Source organism: Symphalangus syndactylus, chromosome 5 (assembly GCF_028878055.3).
Source record: "Symphalangus syndactylus isolate Jambi chromosome 5, NHGRI_mSymSyn1-v2.1_pri, whole genome shotgun sequence".
NCBI lineage: Eukaryota > Metazoa > Chordata > Mammalia > Primates > Hylobatidae > Symphalangus > Symphalangus syndactylus.
In genome coordinates, this window is record NC_072427.2 from 40,715,324 (window position 1) to 40,734,290 (window position 18,967).

General features: G+C 53.7%; 2 protein-coding genes across 3 annotated transcripts in view; both read left to right on the forward strand.

Annotated features, from left to right (window-relative positions):
- Nucleotides 1–18,967, forward strand: part of IGDCC4 (immunoglobulin superfamily DCC subclass member 4) — a 41,513-nt gene that overhangs the window by 19,463 nt on the left and 3,083 nt on the right. For both annotated transcript variants that reach the window (XM_055278122.2, XM_063638856.1), the window contains exons 4-19: nucleotides 1,039–1,175; nucleotides 2,582–2,722; nucleotides 6,531–6,686; nucleotides 7,357–7,770; nucleotides 8,262–8,426; nucleotides 8,972–9,109; nucleotides 9,989–10,159; nucleotides 11,149–11,385; nucleotides 11,538–11,639; nucleotides 13,155–13,338; nucleotides 14,082–14,209; nucleotides 14,515–14,685; nucleotides 14,909–15,046; nucleotides 16,868–16,973; nucleotides 17,466–17,694; nucleotides 18,405–18,566. In XM_055278122.2, the coding sequence (XP_055134097.2) occupies nucleotides 1,039–1,175; nucleotides 2,582–2,722; nucleotides 6,531–6,686; nucleotides 7,357–7,770; nucleotides 8,262–8,426; nucleotides 8,972–9,109; nucleotides 9,989–10,159; nucleotides 11,149–11,385; nucleotides 11,538–11,639; nucleotides 13,155–13,338; nucleotides 14,082–14,209; nucleotides 14,515–14,685; nucleotides 14,909–15,046; nucleotides 16,868–16,973; nucleotides 17,466–17,694; nucleotides 18,405–18,566 (2,779 nt within the window). The remainder of the gene's footprint in view (nucleotides 1–1,038; nucleotides 1,176–2,581; nucleotides 2,723–6,530; nucleotides 6,687–7,356; nucleotides 7,771–8,261; nucleotides 8,427–8,971; nucleotides 9,110–9,988; nucleotides 10,160–11,148; nucleotides 11,386–11,537; nucleotides 11,640–13,154; nucleotides 13,339–14,081; nucleotides 14,210–14,514; nucleotides 14,686–14,908; nucleotides 15,047–16,867; nucleotides 16,974–17,465; nucleotides 17,695–18,404; nucleotides 18,567–18,967) is intronic.
- The window catches only part of CILP (cartilage intermediate layer protein), a 193,900-nt gene continuing 190,559 nt past the window's right edge, over nucleotides 15,627–18,967 (forward strand). The window contains exon 1 of the mRNA XM_055278124.2: nucleotides 15,627–15,656. The gene's annotated coding sequence lies outside the window, so the exon portion shown is untranslated. The remainder of the gene's footprint in view (nucleotides 15,657–18,967) is intronic.

Sequence of the window (18,967 nt, forward strand, 5' to 3'; positions counted from 1 at the left end):
TCACATGAGATAGTGTGAATAAAGAGTATTTTATCAAGGGAGGGAGAAGGTAATATGGGCAAGGGGTAAAAAAAATTCAAACTGTATACAAGGATATATAATAAAAAGTCAGTCCCTCCCACCCTCAGTCCCCTGGATCCCAGGTCCCCTCGCCAGAGATAACCACTATTACCAGGAACATTGAATGTATACGCAAGCATAGAAGCCTACATGTCCCCAAACATATTGTTTTGTACCAGAACACATTTGGAGATGGCCCTCTATCAGCATACACGGAGCTGCCTCCTTTTTAGCAGCTGCCTAACATTCCATTGTGCGAATGTACCCAAACCAATTTAGCCAGTTCCCACCCTGCAGATGGACACTTGGGTTGTTTCCAGCCTTTTGCTATCACAGACAGTGCTGGAGAGAATATCGTTTAACATATGCTCTTGTGCACACGTCTGAGAGTATCTGTGGGATACAGCCCTAGAAGTTTTGATGTTGAGATATCACCAACTTGCCCTGGACAGATGGTGTATGGGCAGGGCCACCATCGAGGCAGGAGTGCCTTGCCGCATTCCCTCATCCACATGGAGTGTTATTAAGCCTTCTGATTTTCACCAATCTAATAGGTGAAAATGGTGTCTTGGAGGTTTTGTTTGTTTGTTTGTTTGTTTGAGATGGAGTTTCGCCCTTGTCGCCCAGGCTGGAGTGCAATGGTGCGATCTTGGCTCACCGCAACCTCTGCCTCCCGGGTTCAAGTGATTCTCCTGCCTGAGCCTCCCGAGTAGCTGGGATTACAGGCATGCACCACTATGCCCAGCTAATTTTGTATTTTTAGTAGAGATGGAGTTTCTCCATGTTGGTCAGGCTGGTCTTGAACTCCCGACCTCATGTGATTCGCCCGCCTTGCCTCCCAAAGTGCTGGGATTACAGGTGTGAGCCACTGCGCCCGGCCTGGTATCTTAGAGTTTTAATTTGCATTTCACTTACCGTGAGCCACCCTCCCTGTGGCCCCCCGCCCACCTCACAGTTGCCTGCTCCCCTCTTCCCAAGGCTCATCACGCTTCCCAACGGCGTCCTTCAGATCCTGGATGTTCAGGAGAGTGATGCAGGCCCCTACCGCTGTGTGGCCACCAACTCAGCTCGCCAGCGCTTCAGCCAGGAGGCCCTACTCAGTGTGGCCCGCAGAGGTAAGGGGGCTGGCTGGGTGGGGAAACCTGGGGGTTCCTGGAACCAGCCACCTCAGAGCTGGGAGGGACCTCCAGGGGTCCAGGCCTTGCCTTCAAGTAGGTGATAAATGTTAGTCCCATTGACAGGTGAGGCGATGAAGCCCAGAGAGGGTACTGCCACCCAGCAAACCAGGGAAGAAAGAACTGGGCTGGAACACAAGACCCCAGACTCCCAGGGCAGGGCTCCTCTCTTCATGCAGAGCCTGTGTGCCCTCTGGTTGGATGCAGTGTAGAAGGCTGGGGACAGAGGTGGGGATGCGAGGCATCTGAGGCAGTGTCAGTGCCTGGAAGCCCTGGTCCCTGCCCCTTTCTCTCCTGCCCTTCTATAGTCGCTGAGGGGTTCAGGCACTGGTGGATTCGTCCCTCTCTGCTTTCTGTGCCTTGCAAATCTGGCTCCCTGTGGCCTAGTGTTCTTATCCTTTACTCGTTTCTTTGAAAAGCTCTTGCCCCAGTGTGATGGATTAGGAAGGGCACAGTCTTTGAGGTTGGAAAGACCTGGTTTGAATCCTGGCTTCTCTGCTCACCATCTGCGTGACCCTGGGCTCCTTATCAAATGCCCAGCTCAGAGAGGCTCGAAGAGTCCTTGAGATGAGAATGGAAAGTGCCTGGCACCTGGCAGGTGCTCAACAGATCTCACTTCAAGCCTCCCCCAGGGGCCCCTCCCTTGCTTCCCTTTGCCATGCATCCCTCCTACCTCCCACCCACTCTCCGCACTCCCACCCCGTCCCCACCGTGTTCCTTCTGGGCTTAGCTGGTGGGCTGCTCCCAGTCTGGTGTCGTCTCTCTTCTGTTCTAGGGGTCTCTGCCTCCACCTGCTGGACAATCCAGATATTCACCACTCCACCCAGGGGGCCAGGGTCACACAAAGAACTTGGCAGGAAATCAGGGTTTAGGGAGCTGCCGCACAGGCAGAAACTCAAGCCCACTGTCTGCCTTTTCCACTGGGAAATCCAAGGCCCTTTGGAGAAGGGATTTGCCTAAGGTCACCCAGTGTGTTAATGGCAGTGCTGGAACTAGAAACTATAACTGTTGACTCCAAGTCTGGTGCTTTGCCCATGACCCTGACAGTCCTCTGCCTAGACGGTGGGTTGCATTTGGGAGGGAAGAATTGAGGTAGGTGTGGGTCTGTCTAGTCATTTCTCTGGTGCTGAGTTGAAGCCCAGGCAATTCTTCTGGCTCTAAAAGAAACAGCTCAGAGGTCCAGTCCCAGCCCTGCTGAATTTTATGGCTACGTCCCCCATCTGACAGACGGAATCATTGCTGCTGCCTCCCGGTACCACCTCACCAGGTTACTGTGAGACTCAGGTGAGGTATCGCATGGTAAATGCCTAATGGTAAGGCTGCCTGCTGGTCTGTCTTCTTGCCAGGGTTCCTGGCATCCACCAGGGGGCAGGACGTGGTCATTGTGGCAGCCCCAGAGAACACCACAGTGGTGTCTGGCCAGAGTGTGGTGATGGAATGTGTGGCCTCAGCTGACCCCACCCCTTTTGTGTCCTGGGTCCGACAAGGTGAGTGGAGGGGGTGGAAGAAGGAGGGCATGGGAAGGGAGGGATGTGGTATCTCACATGCCCCTAAGTCAGGGGGATGTATGGGTGACGACCCAGTGGTCACCAACCTTCTGGTGTGGCAGGAACTCCTTTCCCAGGGCTGGGTGTGGTGGTCAAGGTCGGAGCTGCGTGGGGAACTGGACAGACTTCCTTGTCACTCTGTGTAGCATGTGCTTTACAAAAGCACTTCCAGGCTGCCACTTACAGAACGGTTATTGCAGCCCTCCTGAGGCCAGGTGCTGAGCTAGGTTCTCCACCATAATTACACATTTCTGTTCCTCACAACGGTGTTACAAGTGAGCACTTGAGAACTGGGAAGGTGCCACACAGCCAGTGAGTTAGGTGGAACCAGATCCCTCTGTTGGTCCGTGCAACTATAAGGCCAGCTCTGGGTCCACTCCAGCATACTGCTGCCTTTGTGTGACTGGCATCATGCTGGGCACAGTGAACAAAACACAGAGAGGCAGGGACCCTGCCCTCTGAACTCATCGTCTAGTGAGGGATAGGAAACACACATCTCTGAAGAGAGGTCTGACAGTATCAGGCTACAAGGGAGAAGTGCCACTGAGTGACTGGAGATGCCATCAGGGTAACGCCAGTGCTGGGCCAAATTTCACTGTGCAGTCTCCTAAGCACTTTCACACCTGTTCTCCTGTCAGCCTCCAAGAGCCCTCTGGGGAGAGGAGGGGCCAAAACTATTATTCCCAGTGGGCAGATGAGGAAACTGAGGCTCAGAGAGGCAGGTGGAAGAGCCGGGACCCAAGCTTTCAAGTCTGCTCTCTTTTTGGTACACCACTTCCTACAGTCCTGTAAAAAGAAAGCAAGGGTTATTTTTGTTTCCATTTGTTGTTAAAAAGTGACTTGTCCCAAGTTGATGGCAGAAGTAAGTTTTAAATCCAGTTCTCTTTACCCCTTTCCCCAACTCATTCTATTACTCTATACATCTTTAAAAATATAAGTTTATATCTCATACTCAAAAGTCTACATCATGAATATACATAGTTTAAAGAAAATAAATTGAACAACTATTAATATGTACCCACCACTGAGCTGATAAAATAGAACAGTGCTGGCATTTTCACACCTATCTGACCTGCACTGCCTCATTGGACCTGTGACACTTGCCTACTTAGGGGGCCAGCAGGACCCTCGTACTACTGGGATAAACTTGTGGTATCACCTAGAAGTTCTAATGTCAATATTTCTTAATTCCTGATTATGCATCAGGGTCACCCAGAGGACTTACTAAAACTGCAGACTCCTTTCTTCACCCTGGAGAGTCGTGATCCAGGAATCTTTTTTTTTTTTTTTTTTGCCTGTCACCCAGGCTGAAGGGCAGTGGTGCAATCACAGCTCACTGCAGCCTCCACCTTTTGCCGGCTCAGGTGATCTCCTACGTCAGCCTCCTGAGTAGCTGGGACCACAGGCATGTGCTGCTATGCCTGTATTTTTTTGTAGAGACAGGGTTTCTAGATGTTTCTAGATGTTGCAGGCAGGTCTCAAACTCCTGGGCTCAAACAACCCACCCATTTTGGCCTCCCAAGGTGCTGGGATTACAGCCATGAGTCATTGCGCCCGGTTCTCCAACTGAAAGTGTGCTCTTCAGCTCTACTACCTATGACTAGTTAGAAATGCAGAATCTGGGGCCCTGCCTTAGGCCTCTACATCTTAACAAGGTCCCCTGCTAATCTGTGATTCGTGTGCACAGTACGGATTTGAGAATTGCTGTCCCGGAGGATCCTGACACCTAGGAAGAGAAGGGCTGGAAAGGAGCTTCATTCCTGACCCCAAGCACTGCTTTCTTTCCAGGAACTTTCTCCACTAAGTCAGGGAAGGGGCATGGGTTTTTTGTTTTTGATTTTGTTTTGTTTTGTTTTGTTTTGTTTTGTTTTTTTGAGACGGAGTCTCGCTCTGTCGCCCAGGCTGGAGTGCAGTGGCCTGATCTCTGTTCACTGCAACTTCTGCCTCCCGGTTCAAGCGATTCTCCTGCCTCAGCTTCCCGAGTAGCTGGGGCTACAGGTGCCCGCCACCACGCCTGGTTAATGGTTTGTATTTTTAGTAGAGACTGGGTTTCACTGTGTTAGCCAGGATGGTCTCCATCTCCTGACCTCGTGATCCAACCTCATGATCTGCCCGCCTTGGCCTCCCAAAGTGCTGGGATTACAGGCATGAGCCACTGCTCCCGGCCTGTTTTATTTTCTTTCTCTCTCTCTTTTTTTTTTTTTTTTTTTTTTTTTTGAGACGGAGTTTTGCTCTGTTTCCCAGGCTGGAGTGCAGTGGTATGATCTTGGCTTACTGCAACCTCCCCTCCTGGGTTCAAGTGATTCTCCTGTCTCAGCTTCCCGAGTAGCTGGGATTACAGGCATGCACTACCACACTCGGCTAATTTTTGTGTTTTTAGTAGAGATGGGGTTTTGCCATGTTAGCCAGTCTGGTTTCGAACTCCTGACCTCAAGTGATCCACCCGCCTCAGCCTCCCAAAGTGCTGGGATTACAGGTGTGAGCCACTGTGTCTGGCTGTTTTGTTTTCTGACTGCAAATGTTGTACATGTTCACCGTAGAAAACTAGGAAAAAAATAGATGCAGAAAACACTCCACCACTCAGAGATAAAAATTGTTTATGTACCAGTATACCTTATTTCAGTTTTTTCTATGCATATGTACAGTTTTCTCCCTGAAATTGAGAACATGTGCTGCATTTACAGTTCCAAGTCCTATTTTCATTCAACAGTATACCATAAGCATTTCTCCATCTTTAAAACTTTTTCAAAAAAATTGTAATGACTAATATTCCATACTTTAAATATAGCTATAATGTAATTCACCAGTTCCTGCTGTTGGGTTTTTAAGTCCTTTCCAGTTATCCGCTGTTACAGTTAACACTGCAGTGATCTGCTCTGTTCACAAATACTTGCCTGTACTTCTGATCATCTTCCTAGGACAGGCACACATAAATGGAATCCTTGGCTTCAAGGCCTCGGTGAAGCTCCTTTATGGTCCTTTCTCCAGCATTGCAATTTACTATTTTTAAAAATGTTCTCAAGTTGATGGGTGAAAATTAACATCTATGTTTTAATATCTTTTTTTTTTTCACAGAGACGGAGTCTCACTATGTTGCCCAGGCTGGTCTTGAACCCCTGGTCTCAAGTGATCCTCCCACCTCAGCCTCCCAAAGTGCTAAGAGTACAGGCATGAGCCACCTTGCCCAGCCTAACATCTGTTTTGAAGTGCCTTTCTTTGATGACATGAAGTTGAACATTTATGTGTTTCTTGGCTTTCTGCATTGCTTCTCTAGATTTTCTGTTCATGTCTACAAGGCAAGGACTTTTTAAATGGTTTTCATTTCACATTGAGATAAAAATTTGTGCGCAATGGAATCGTTGGCTTGGTCCGACCTTACCAGCCCTAGCTTCATCATAGTACTGGGCTAGGACCCCAGGGAAGGAGCATGTCCTTCTTGAGAGAAATGAATACAGTAATGAAAACTGACGAGTGTGCTGAGTACCTATTATCAATATATGCCTGCACTGTGCCAGGGGTTCTCACATTCTTTCAATCCTCATGGAAACCCTGCCAGTTAAGGGCTAATTCCCCCTTACAGATGGAGACAGCCGGGCTCGGAGAGTCCCGGCAAGAGGAGAAAATGAGATTCGGACCAGGGATGGTTGTGTTTGCTTTACCCGGATGCAGAGTGTTCCTGAAGTCCGGAGAGTGAATGGAAGGGCAGTCCCTAGCGTCCCCTCCAGCGCGTCTCCCTCTCCTTCCCCAGACGGGAAGCCCATCTCCACAGATGTCATCGTCCTGGGCCGCACCAACCTACTAATTGCCAGCGCGCAGCCCTGGCACTCCGGCGTCTACGTCTGCCGCGCCAACAAGCCCCGCACGCGCGACTTCGCCACTGCCGCCGCCGAGCTCCGCGTGCTGGGTGAGGCGGGCCGAAGGGCGGAGGGAGCGGGTTAGCTGGGGCTGGGGTGAATAGAGCAGGGGGAGGTGGACGGGTGGGTGTGCTGGGGGGACTCAGGCGCTCTCCTGGAGGACGAACTCAGGGAGGAGTCCCTAGTAAGGCGGAGGTGGGGCGAGGGATGGGGACTAGGTAACTGGAGGACGGAGTGCGAGGCGTTGAGTCTGGGATGGAGGGAGAGGGGTGATTAGAGCCTGGCGCGGGTGATTAGCGGGGAGGTGGGACTGGGGTTATTGGGGGGATAGTGGAGTGATCTGAGTGGTACTAAGAAAACTGGGGGGCAGGGTAGATCTGGTAGGTGTGGGAGACATCGGAGGGCAGGGAGGAAGGAGATGGGTAAATTAGGGGTGGGGTTAGATCCGGGAGGAGCAATATTTAGGGGAGGCTGAGGAGGCCTGGGGACAGTTTTGGGAGAGAAAGGGAATGGTCGTTGTGGGGCTGGGGTAAATGGGGAGAAGAAAGGGTCGGTCTGCGCTGAGCCGGAGTAGTTTGGAAAGGGTGAATCAGGGAGAGGTTAGAGTGATTGGAAGGGGAGCGAGGGAGGGCGGTGGGGGGCAGGGTTGGGGTACTGGGGGGAGGGGCAGAGACCTTAGTGGCGGGAGCCCGCGCTCAGCGTCGCCCCTCGCGCCCCCAGCGGCTCCCGCCATCACTCAGGCGCCCGAGGCGCTGTCGCGGACGCGGGCGAGCACAGCGCGCTTCGTGTGCCGCGCGTCGGGGGAGCCGCGGCCAGCGCTGCGCTGGCTGCACAACGGGGCGCCGCTGCGGCCCAACGGGCGCGTCAAGGTCCAGGGCGGCGGTGGCAGCCTGGTCATCACACAGATCGGCCTGCAGGACGCCGGCTACTACCAGTGCGTGGCTGAGAACAGCGCGGGAATGGCGTGCGCTGCCGCGTCGCTGGCCGTGGTAGTGCGCGAGGGGCTGCCCAGCGCCCCCACACGGGTCACCGCTACGCCACTGAGTAGCTCCGCTGTGTTGGTGGCCTGGGAGCGGCCCGAGCTGCACAGCGAGCAGATCATCGGCTTCTCTCTCCACTACCAGAAGGCACGGGGTACGTCGGCCTGGGGCTGGATGCACCAGCGCAGGCCCCGGCGGGGCGCAGCCGGGAGGGGTTCAGGTCGGATGACCGAAGGGTTGCCTGATGGCTACCTCTGCGGCGAGGATGGACTGGGGTAGGAGCCCATAGGAGAGACCCGCATAGGTATGGTAGGTATGGATTAGGCAACTGGCGCTGGAAAGGCCACTGCTTCCCTCAGTCATATTTGTTGAGAGAGGAGGGAGAGGACGTTCCTGGAGCCACCTCCCATGCCAGTTAACTAACTGGAGAGGGGGGTCATTTCCAGAAAGCACTCCCTAACCAGTGGAGGAATTAATACACGGAGACAGGAAGCTGAGGGAGTTTATACACTCCAGCTCAGATTATCTGGGATGATTTAGCTATAAATAGACACCAGGACAATATGAAGGATTCCTAGACAGTCTCCAGCTAGCCAGCACTGAGGGGTGGTACTATGACAGTCCCCTTGTCCCCCGTGTCACCAGGCATGGACAATGTGGAATACCAGTTTGCGGTGAACAACGACACCACAGAACTACAGGTTCGGGACCTGGAACCCAACACAGATTATGAGTTCTACGTGGTGGCCTACTCCCAGCTGGGAGCCAGCCGCACCTCCACCCCAGCACTGGTGCACACACTGGATGATGGTAGGGCCTCTGAACCCGCAATGGGCAGATTGGGGTAAAGTGAATTCTCTGGGGAAGGGAGCTCACCCTCTCTTTACTAAGGTAAAGGCATTTTTACCTGCTCATATCATCTTTTGTGCCCTGTAAGAGAGTGGGCAGGGGTTCTTCTCCTCAGTTTACAGTTGGGGAAACTGAGGCCCAGAAAATGAGAATGATTTGCCCAGGTCAGTAGTTCAGCTGGGACTTAAGCCCAGGTCTTGTGATGATTCTGTGTCATGCAGTTCTCCCTGACACCTATGTGCCATCCAGCTGGGGTAGGGGCCAGTGACATTAACCCATTAGACGTGGAAGATTGTGCTCCAAGACTTTTTCCAGCTTCAGGGTGGGAAAGATGTCCCCTCATCCTTCAGCTTGGGGCTCCCCTGAGAAGCTCCCTTTCCTCCCTCAGATCCTGGTCCTGGCCTACTTCTGACTTGCTGTGTGACCCAGGCAAGTCTCTGACCGCTCCCGAGCCTCACCTTCCACGTCGGTGGAGCAGAGCTCACGCTGATGTTCTTCTGTCTCAGTCCCCAGTGCAGCACCCCAGCTCTCCCTGTCCAGCCCCAACCCTTCGGACATCAGGGTGGCGTGGCTGCCCCTGCCCCCAAGCCTGAGCAATGGGCAGGTGGTGAAGTACAAGATAGAATACGGTTTGGGAAAGGAAGGTGAGTGGGGGCAGGTGGGCTGCAGGCATGTATGGGAATGATCAACGTGAAGAGTGGTCAGGGCTGCTGGAGACCTGAGCAGGCTAGGGGAGTCAGAGGAAAGGAAGCAGAGTAGGGGTTGGGGAAGAGTGAACCTGAAAAACACGGGTCTGGGCAGGAATGGAAAGGGAAGACAGGGGCCTAGCTTAAGGCAGAGGGAGGCCTGGGCTCTCACCCCGACCCCTCTACAGCTGCAGTGTGTACTTCTACTGAGTCCCTGCCTCAGTTTCCTTTTCTGGGAAATGGGGGGCTGAGGTGGGAGGATCACTTGACCCCAGGAATTCAAGGCTGCAGGGAACTGTGATCGTGCCATTGTACGCCCATCTGGGTAACAGAGCAGAACTCTAAATCAGAAAAAAATAAAAGGATAAAAAGTTAGGAGAAGGAAGGTAGCTGAGGGACCAGGGGAAGGGTGAGGAAGGAGGGAAAGGTGAGGAAGGAGGGAAGGGTGAGGAAGTGGCCACGGTGGCCCTCAGGGCTCTGGAAGCCAGGCGTTCTTGCTGGCCTTCATGGTCAGCCCCTTGTGTCTGCCTCCCGTGTGTGTGTGTGTGTTGGCAGGGGATGGTCATTGACAGCTCCTGGGGAAACGGGGAAAGCCTGCCATCATTCTCCCTGCAGCTGAGCCCAGGCTGATGGCCTGCATCAGCCAGAGTTGGAGGCTCAAGCGTCAACCCTGGAGCCATAGAATCTGCCCAGTCACTGAGGGGTCAGTGCTGAGAACGCCTCAGGCTCCCATGGGCATGGAGGAACCAGGATGTGAGGTGGAAGAGCCATGTAGGGGGGTTTAGGATCCTGTTCCTCAGGTGGCTACCCAGCAGCCCACCTTTTCTGTCCCTGCAGATCAGATTTTCTCCACTGAGGTGCGAGGAAATGAGACACAGCTTATGCTGAACTCGCTTCAGCCAAACAAGGTGTATCGAGTACGGATTTCAGCTGGTACAGCAGCCGGCTTCGGGGCCCCCTCCCAGTGGATGCAGCACAGGACGCCCAGTATGCACAACCAGAGCCACGGTACGGGGTTAGAGGAGAGACAGGACAGTGTGTGTGTGACTGTGTGGGTGTGCGTGTGTCCTTGGGACCCAGTACCCCACCCCCCCAGCCCCGCCCTCCATCAGAGACCTTCCATGGCTCCCTGCACTTGATGGGCGAGTGAGGCTTAGGTGCAGAGGTGAAGGGCTGGGATCTGGTGTCCCTTCGATTTGCTGTGTGATCTTGGACAAACCATTCTGAGGCTTCATTTACTGCCCAGGAGTGGCATGAGGTTGAATAATGTATTGTAACTAAAGTGCTTAGTATATAAAAACTCATTGAATTGTAGCTGCTTCGAGGATGATGGTGATGATGATTGTTTTTGTTGAGAGGCCCAATAGAAGAGTGATTAAATGCTGACCAAACCGGGCTGTGTGCTCTCTATGCGACACTGGGTAAATTACTTAACTCTCTGAGCTTCAGTTTTCTTATCTGTAAAGTGAAGGTTGCAGTATTTTCACTATTTTGGAGGGTTGCAAGAATAAAGTTATAATACCTATACAACGTGCATAGGACAGTGTTTGACACATTGCAAGCTCCTCACTCTCAAGAGGGTCTCCCTACTGTAATGGTGGCGTCCCTCCTTCCTGGCCTCAGCAACCACCACCCCCACTGCCCCTGATGTTTGATCCTTCAGAAGACTTCACAGAGGCCGATTCTGTGCCAGGTGCTATCAGCCTGCTCCAGAGGTGCTCTTTGCTGACCCCTTTGCAAATGCCCAGCAGACACCCCTGCATGCCCTGCACTCTGTGCTTGTAGAGCAGTGAGTTCACCTCTAGACCGAGCCCAGGACTGGCACTTAGAGTGGTGGCTGAGTGGTGATGTGTTGGGAGAATGCTGGCAAGGCTCTCACTCAATGCCATCTTCCTGCCTCTTCCTCATGCCTCTTCCCTGTCTCCTATCCCTGGTCTCCTTCTCCTCATTCTGCATTCTGTTCCTTAATTTTCCCATCCTGCTCCTCTGCCCCCCAGTCCCTTTTGCCCCTGCAGAGTTGAAGGTGCAGGCAAAGATGGAGTCCCTGGTCGTGTCATGGCAGCCACCCCCTCACCCCACCCAGATCTCTGGCTACAAACTATATTGGCGGGAGGTGGGGGCTGAGGAGGAGGCCAATGGCGATCGCCCACCAGGGGGCCATGGAGACCAGGCTTGGGATGTGGGGCCTGTCCGGCTCAAGAAGAAAGTGAAGCAGTATGAGCTGACCCAGCTAGGTGAGGAGGGCTGGGGGGAGCGGGAGGGAGGGATGTAGCTTCAGTGGGGACTGGGCAAGCTGTGTGAAGGAGTTAGAGATGGGATGCTCTCTGTGGACGGGAGAGTGACCCCAGATGTCCCCCTAGCCATTAAGCCCTGTAACCTTCCCCAGTCCCTGGCCGGCTGTACGAGGTGAAGCTCGTGGCATTCAACAAACATGAGGACGGCTATGCAGCAGTGTGGAAGGGCAAGACGGAGAAGGCGCCCGCACCAGGTGAAGGCGGTGGGGGAAGAAGGCGGGGAGGGCTCAGGTGAGGGTTCTGCTAGCCGCTTCCTCTTCTTTTCCTTTGGGCCAGCCTGGTGAACAGGCACTTTAGTAGCCTCGGCTCATGCCCAAACCCATTCTCCTAGGATCAGGGGTCCTCTTTTAGCTCCAGAGAGCCTCTGTCACGGAGAGAAGCTTGTTTGTTCGCTGTCTTAGGCCTGCCACCTTATTTTCATTAGCCATGAATAGTGCTGATTTCCAAAGTTTGAACAGAGGGAAACCCTATGGTTGATCAGTAACTCCTGACCCCAAGTTTGACTGTAAAACAAGTTTTTTTTTAAACACATTTGTCTACATCACACTATCAGACTATCTCTCAAGTCTAAGAAGAGTGAGTATCCCTGTGTGACCTAATGGGAAACTGAGGCTCAGAGAGGAAAAGGAATTTGTCCAAGGTCGCACAGAGTCTAGGCTAGAACCGGGACTCCTGGTTTCCAGGCAAAACTCTTTCCACTGCACTACACTGCCTTGTGGCCCTGCATTGGACACCTCAGTTGCCCATCATGACACTCCCTCACCCCTAACTTCCCAGCCACGTGGTTTAGCAGAGGGAGTAATCAACCAGAAGCCACGAAGCTTGGGTTTTTTTTTTTTGAGACAGAGTCTCACTCTGTTGCCCAGGCTGGAGTGCAATGGTGTGATCTCAGCTCACTGCAACTTCTGCCTCCTGGGTTCAAGCAATTCTTGTGCCTCGGCCTCCTGAGCAGCTGGGATTACAGATGTGTGCCACAACACCTGGCTAATTTTTGTATTTTTAGTAGAGACGGGGTTTCACCGTGTTGGCCAGGCTGGTCTCGAACTCCCGACCTCAGGTGATCCACCCACCTTGGCCTCCCAACGTGCTGGGATTACAGGTGTGAGCCACCACACCCAGCTGAGTTCTAATTCCAGTTTGTTCATTTCTTCATTCAGCAAATATTTCGCTGAGTGTCTACTAAGTGCCAGCTGCTTTGGGAATTTAGTGGTGGACGACACAAATAAGGTTCCTGCTCTCTTGGGGTTTATGTTTCTAAAATAAACACTTATAAATATAGTGTTTATTATATTTCAATTTCCTATCTATTTTTAAAATATTAAATAATTTAATCCTCATAACAACCCCATGAGGTAGGTACTATCATTAGAATAGTGAATGGAGACACAGAGAAGGTAAGTAATTTCTCCAAGGTCACACAGCTAGTAAGTGTTAGAGCACTTGGTTCCAGAGTCTGGTTCCATGGTTATTCATTGCTGTGATTTGCTGCCTCTCTCTTTATTACATTCTTACAGACTAGTGTTCCACAGTCAAAAATCAAATTCTTGAAAGCCTCAATTGCCTTATCTGTGAAGTAGGAATGATGTCACTCAACTCACAGGATCAAAGGAGAGAGTCAAAGAAACAGCCTTGGGAACTGTAAACCACTATACATATTTAAGGATGAATATCCTTCCTCCCTTCCTCACACTCTAGTTTTCACCTTTCAGACATGCCTATCCAGAGGGGACCACCCCTGCCTCCAGCCCACGTCCATGCGGAATCAAACAGCTCCACATCCATCTGGCTTCGGTGGAAAAAGCCAGACTTCACCACAGTCAAGATTGTCAACTACACTGTTCGCTTCAGCCCCTGGGGGCTCAGGAATGCCTCCCTGGTCACCTATTACACCAGGTGGGGACTAATGCCTTTACTAATGTAAACAAGGGAGGAAGAGCAGGTGGGGGGTGGTGGTGGGAAGGCAGCAGGTGGTGATCAGGGAAGGGCCTCTGGGATTCAGGAACATGTCATGGCTCACCCGTTACACTGAGGCCACACAGAGGGGCTGCACAGGGTCCACGTCCTTGCCTGCTGACTAGATGGTAGCGAGGAGGCCATCCAATCCCGTCCCCTCACAACAGAGCCTTGTTCTCAAACTCTGGAGAATGTGACACAGGACAGACCTGTTTCTCCAACCTCAGAGGGCTCCCAGTCTGATGGTGAAGAGAACCCCGCCGCTGTCCTCAGAGCTGCTCCCTCCACCCTGTCAGATGGGGAGACGGAGCCTGAGGAGCCTGAGGTTTGGCAGAGGAAAGTCGCATAAAAAGCAACTGATATATACAATTGCCATGAGGGCAAAATTAAGCCAAAGAAAAGATGCATCGGAGATGATTCCATAGGTGGAGAATAACTTGGATTAATCCAGGAAGGGTTCCTGGAGGAAGGGGCCTGGTTTCGAGATTGGACTCGGAGCAGCATACATCCAGACTTCTCTGTAGGTCCCTGGGTGGTGGTAGTGGCCTCCGGGCCAGGGAGCAGCTTCCCTTCCCAGGGTAGAGACTGGGGCTGGGGCTGACTGCAGGGGAGTAGATTTGGAGGGGTCTGCCCTGCTGGGAGAGTGTGCCTGAGAGCACCAGTCACGTTTCTTGCCTTAGCAGTTCTGGAGAAGACATCCTCATTGGCGGCTTGAAGCCATTCACCAAATACGAGTTTGCAGTGCAGTCTCACGGCGTGGACATGGATGGGCCTTTCGGCTCTGTGGTGGAGCGTTCCACCCTGCCTGACCGTGAGTGGCTCCCAGCCCCTTGCCACCAACCCATCTTTTACCCAACTCCTTCTTGCCCCAGCAGCAAGAAACATACCTCAGAACCCCAAGGTTTGGGCAGAGCTGAGGGTAGAAGAGTTTCTGGGAGGGGAGGAATGTTAAGTCCCTCCAACCACACACACTGTTTTCTAGAATTCCCCAACTAGAAACCAGACCTCATCTTCGCTTTGTGGCTTGTTCCATGAAGGAGGAAGAAGGGAGGTCATGTCCTCATGCTCTGTCCCCCGGCTCTGACGTCTCTCCGCATCTCCTCTCCTGTACCCCAGGGCCCTCCACACCCCCATCCGACCTGCGACTGAGCCCCCTGACACCGTCCACGGTTCGGCTGCACTGGTGCCCCCCCACAGAGCCCAACGGGGAGATCGTGGAGTATCTGATCCTGTACAGCAACAACCACACGCAGCCTGAGCACCAGTGGACCTTGCTCACCACGGAGGGTGAGGGCTCCCGCCCCAGGGCACCTGTGCAAGAGCTTCCCAGCCTCTCCCGCTTCCAGCAGTGAGAACAGTGCTGGGGTTTGTTCCAGGGGCTTCTGGGAGAAGCAGGCAGAAGCTGCTGCCTAAGTGGAGAGCAGACTTTCCCAGTCCCACTTCCCTACCCACCTCTGCATCCACCCACCCCGTCCACCATCCCTGCTCTCCCTGCCTCCCTCACCCCCAGGAAACATCTTCAGTGCTGAGGTCCATGGCCTGGAGAGCGACACTCGGTACTTCTTCAAGATGGGGGCGCGCACGGAGGTGGGGCCTGGGCCTTTCTCCCGCCTGCAGGATGTGATCACGCTCCAGGAGAAGCTGTCAGGTATGAGCGCAGGGCAGCCCAGGTTTCCCAGAAGCCCCTGGAGTTGACTTCCAAGCCCCTGCCTGTGGACACAACTACAATTTCATTGTTTTGCACAGCCGTCCTCCAGGTTTGGTGGGGGCAGAGCAAATGTGAAGGGGAAATAGGTGTGGTTCAGTGATAACTTGGTTCGGAGGTCAGGTTTGTGGGGGATTGGCTTTTTTTTTTTTTTTTTTGAGATGAAGTTTCACTCTTGTTGCCCAGGCTAGAGTGCAATGACGTGATCTTGGCTCACTGCAACCTCCGCCTCCCAGGTTCAAGCGATTCTTCTGCGTCAGCCTCCCAAATAGCTGGGATTACAGGCACACACCACCATGCCCAGCTAATTTTTGTATTTTTAGTAGAGACAGGATTTCACCATGTTGGCCAGGCTGGTCTCAAACTCCTGACCTCGTAATCCACCCACCTTGGCCCCCTAAAGTGCTGGGATTACAGGCATGAGCCACCATGCCCAGCCAATTTTTGTATTTTTTAGTAAAGACGGGGTTTCACCACATTGGCCAGGCTGGTCTCAAACTCCTTACCTCAGGTGATCCACCTGCCTCATCCTCCCAAAGTGCTGGGATTACAGGTGTAAGCCACTGCATCCAGCTGGGACTGGCTTTAGAGACCAGTTTCTTTGGGAAATTGCTTTGATTGGAGGATTAACTTGGTGAGGTGATGAGCTTTATGGGGTGGAGGTGGACAGCAGGACTGGCTACATAATTTCCAGGGCCCAATGCAAAATGAAAAGGTGCTATCCCTTATTTTAAAAATTAGAGGTCGGACGGCCAGGCGCGGTGGCTTACGCCTGTAATCCCAGCACTTTGGGAGGCTGAGGTGGGCGGATCACGAGGTCAGGAGATCAAGACCATCCTGGCTAACATGGTGAAACTCTGTCTCTACTAAAAATAAAATAAAAAAAATTAGCCAGGTGTGGTGGCGGATGCCTGTAGTCCCTGCTACTCCGGAGGCTGAGGCAGGAGAATGGCGTGAACCCGGGAGGAGGAGGTTGCAGTGAGCCAAGATCATGCCACTGCACTGCAGCCTGGGCAACAGAGCGAAACTGCGTCTCAAAAAAAAACTAAAGGTCGGGCATGGTGGCTCATGCTTGTAATCCAAAGTGCTCATGCACTTTGGAAGGCTGAGATGAGAGGATAACTTGAGGCCAGGAGTTGGAGACCAGCCTGGACAACATGGTGAGACCCTGTCTCCACAAAATTTTAAAAATTATCTGGGTGTGGTAGCTCATGCCTGTGGTCACAGCTGCTTGGGAGGCTGAGGTAGGAGGATCACTTGAGCCCAGGAGGTTGAGGCTACAGCAAGCCGTGTTCATGCCACTGCACTCTGGCCTAGGTGACAGAGCAAGACCCTGTCTCAAAAAAAAAAAAAAATTAGAATTTTAAGGTGGTGACAGCAGAGCATTAACTCAAGCGTGGGGCCCATCCAAGCGTGGGGCCCATCCAAGCGTGGGGCCCAACCAAGCATGGGGTCTGCGCACCTGCACATGTTGCACACCCATGCAACAGCCCTGGGAACAGGCAACACGTGCTTCACCAAAGGCCAGTTTGAGGCAGAGAGACCATAACTTCTGGGTGTGTTTTGGGGAGGACAGTCAGAGGGAGAGGTAGTAGTAGTTTTTGTGAGGCTCAGGGCCCTCCTGTCCTTGTGTCAGAAGACTGTGAGCATCTGAAGGGTGAGGGTCCAGCTGGTGTCTCCTGAGAAAGCCATGGATAGTCCTGATCTATGCCCTGTGCCCTTCTTCTGTCCTGACCTGCTCTGTGCCTCTCTCTCTTCCACCAGACTCACTGGACATGCACTCAGTCACGGGCATCATCGTGGGTGTCTGCCTGGGCCTCCTCTGCCTCCTGGCCTGCATGTGTGCTGGCCTGCGCCGCAGCCCCCACAGGTGAGCAGGGGAGCCAGTCTGACTTCAGGGAAGGGAGACTTCCAGGAAGGGCTGCAGAATGGGCCATCAGGGAAAGTGGTCATGACTTGCCCTTGGCACTCCCAGGACCCCCGTTAAAGTTAGGACTCTGGGATGAAGGAATCAGGGATGATGTCCTCATGAGAATGGGGAGTGGACTTAGGGGAGCCCCAGGCTACCCCCCTCAGCAAGGCCAACAGAACTGCCTGGCTCCTACTTCCTCTGTAGCTGCCAGCATCTTGGAAAGAGCGGCCCCAAATCTCCAGATGCCTGGAGCCAAGGGAAGAAGAGCCCTGTTTATAGCATCAGGCTGTTTTGAACAATAGCAGTTTTTCTTACTCATTGGACAGACCAGGGAGGCAAGTCCCAGAGATGGGCAGGAACCTGCCCAGAGACATAGGCTGGACCAGATCCCAGGCCCGCCCCGACCCCTTACTCTGACCGCTATGCCTTGTTTTCCGTCTTCCCTTCCAGGGAATCCCTCCCAGGCCTGTCCTCCACCGCCACCCCTGGGAATCCCGCGCTGTACTCCAGAGCTCGGCTTGGCCCCCCCAGCCCCCCAGCTGCCCATGAACTGGAGTCCCTTGTGCACCCCCATCCCCAGGACTGGTCCCCGCCACCCTCAGACGTGGAGGACAGGGCTGAAGTGCACAGCCTTATGGGTGGCGGTATTTCTGAAGGCCGGAGTCACTCCAAAAGAAAGGTAGGTCAGAGCGCCACATTGAGGCTCATTTCTAAATAGGACACCAGGTGGCGACAGAGCACAACGCGTGGCTATGCGAGCACGGCTCTACCTCCTCTTCGGAGCCGGCGGCGGACGCTAGGGCCTCTCTCCCTCCTCCACGGACTGGTTGGCTGGTCAGGGAAGCACATGGGCCTCCATACCCTGGCAGAATAGGTCAGCCTGGTTCTCACGAAGGAAAGGGCCTCCCAGCAGGTGACCCAGGGTAGCCAGAACACCCAGCTCCCTCCTCATCCCTGGAGCTGGGGAGACCTCTGAGACCCAGACATCCCTGTGTGGGGAGAAGAGGCCAGTCGGCTTGGCTGTGGCCAACTGGGACCGGGATAAGGTGAGGCCTTCGCAGGGCTGGTCCCTTTCATGCTGGCAAGGGTGGCACATCCCACCCGACTCCGACCCGTCCTCCCTCACCCTCTCCCCGCCTGGCTCGGACACCGCGGGCTTTGCAGAGCGTCTGGTGTTCCGCTCCTCTGCAAGAGGACTCATCCTCAGATTCCCCCGCTGACTCTGAGCCCTTTCCATGCTCCTTCCCTGAGCCTTGGAGAGGGAGAGAGCAGCGGGTGACAATCTGGACCCTGCTCCCCCGCGGCCCATCCCAATTCTCTCCCCTGGGCTTCCCTCTCCCAGCCAATCCTGGTGGTGCCCCTTAGTGTCCCCTTCTTTCCCCCTTGCAGATCTCCTGGGCTCAACCAAGCGGGCTGAGCTGGGCTGGTTCCTGGGCAGGCTGTGAGCTGCCCCAGGCAGGTCCCCGGCCGGCTCTGACCCGGGCCCTGCTGCCCCCTGCTGGAACTGGGCAGACGCTGTTGCTACAGGCTCTGGTGTACGACGCCATAAAGGTCAGCGTCTTGGAAGGAAGGGGCAGGAAAGGAGGAAAGGGTCTCTCTGCTTGTGAAGAGGAAGTAATGAGTTCTCTGGAGACCTCTGGGTGGTAACTTCCGCGGGGATAAAAGTCTAGCCAGGAGACCCCTGGAGCCTCCAAAGGTTGAGTAGGTGGAGGGCAGGCCAGTTTGCAGGAACCTGTTTCAACCTGGGTTACAAACAGTCCCTCCTCTACCCAGACCTAAGTGGGCCACAGCAGTTCCGTGGATCTGAGGGTGTGGCTGGCCTGAGTACGCTCAGCCCTTCCTCCTGTCCCCAGAGGCCCTGACTGAGTCTGGTACTCCTGAAACTCCTGGACGAGGGCAAATGGGAAGTATTCCATCATTCCCTGACTTTGTATAGGTTCGAATAGTTCCTG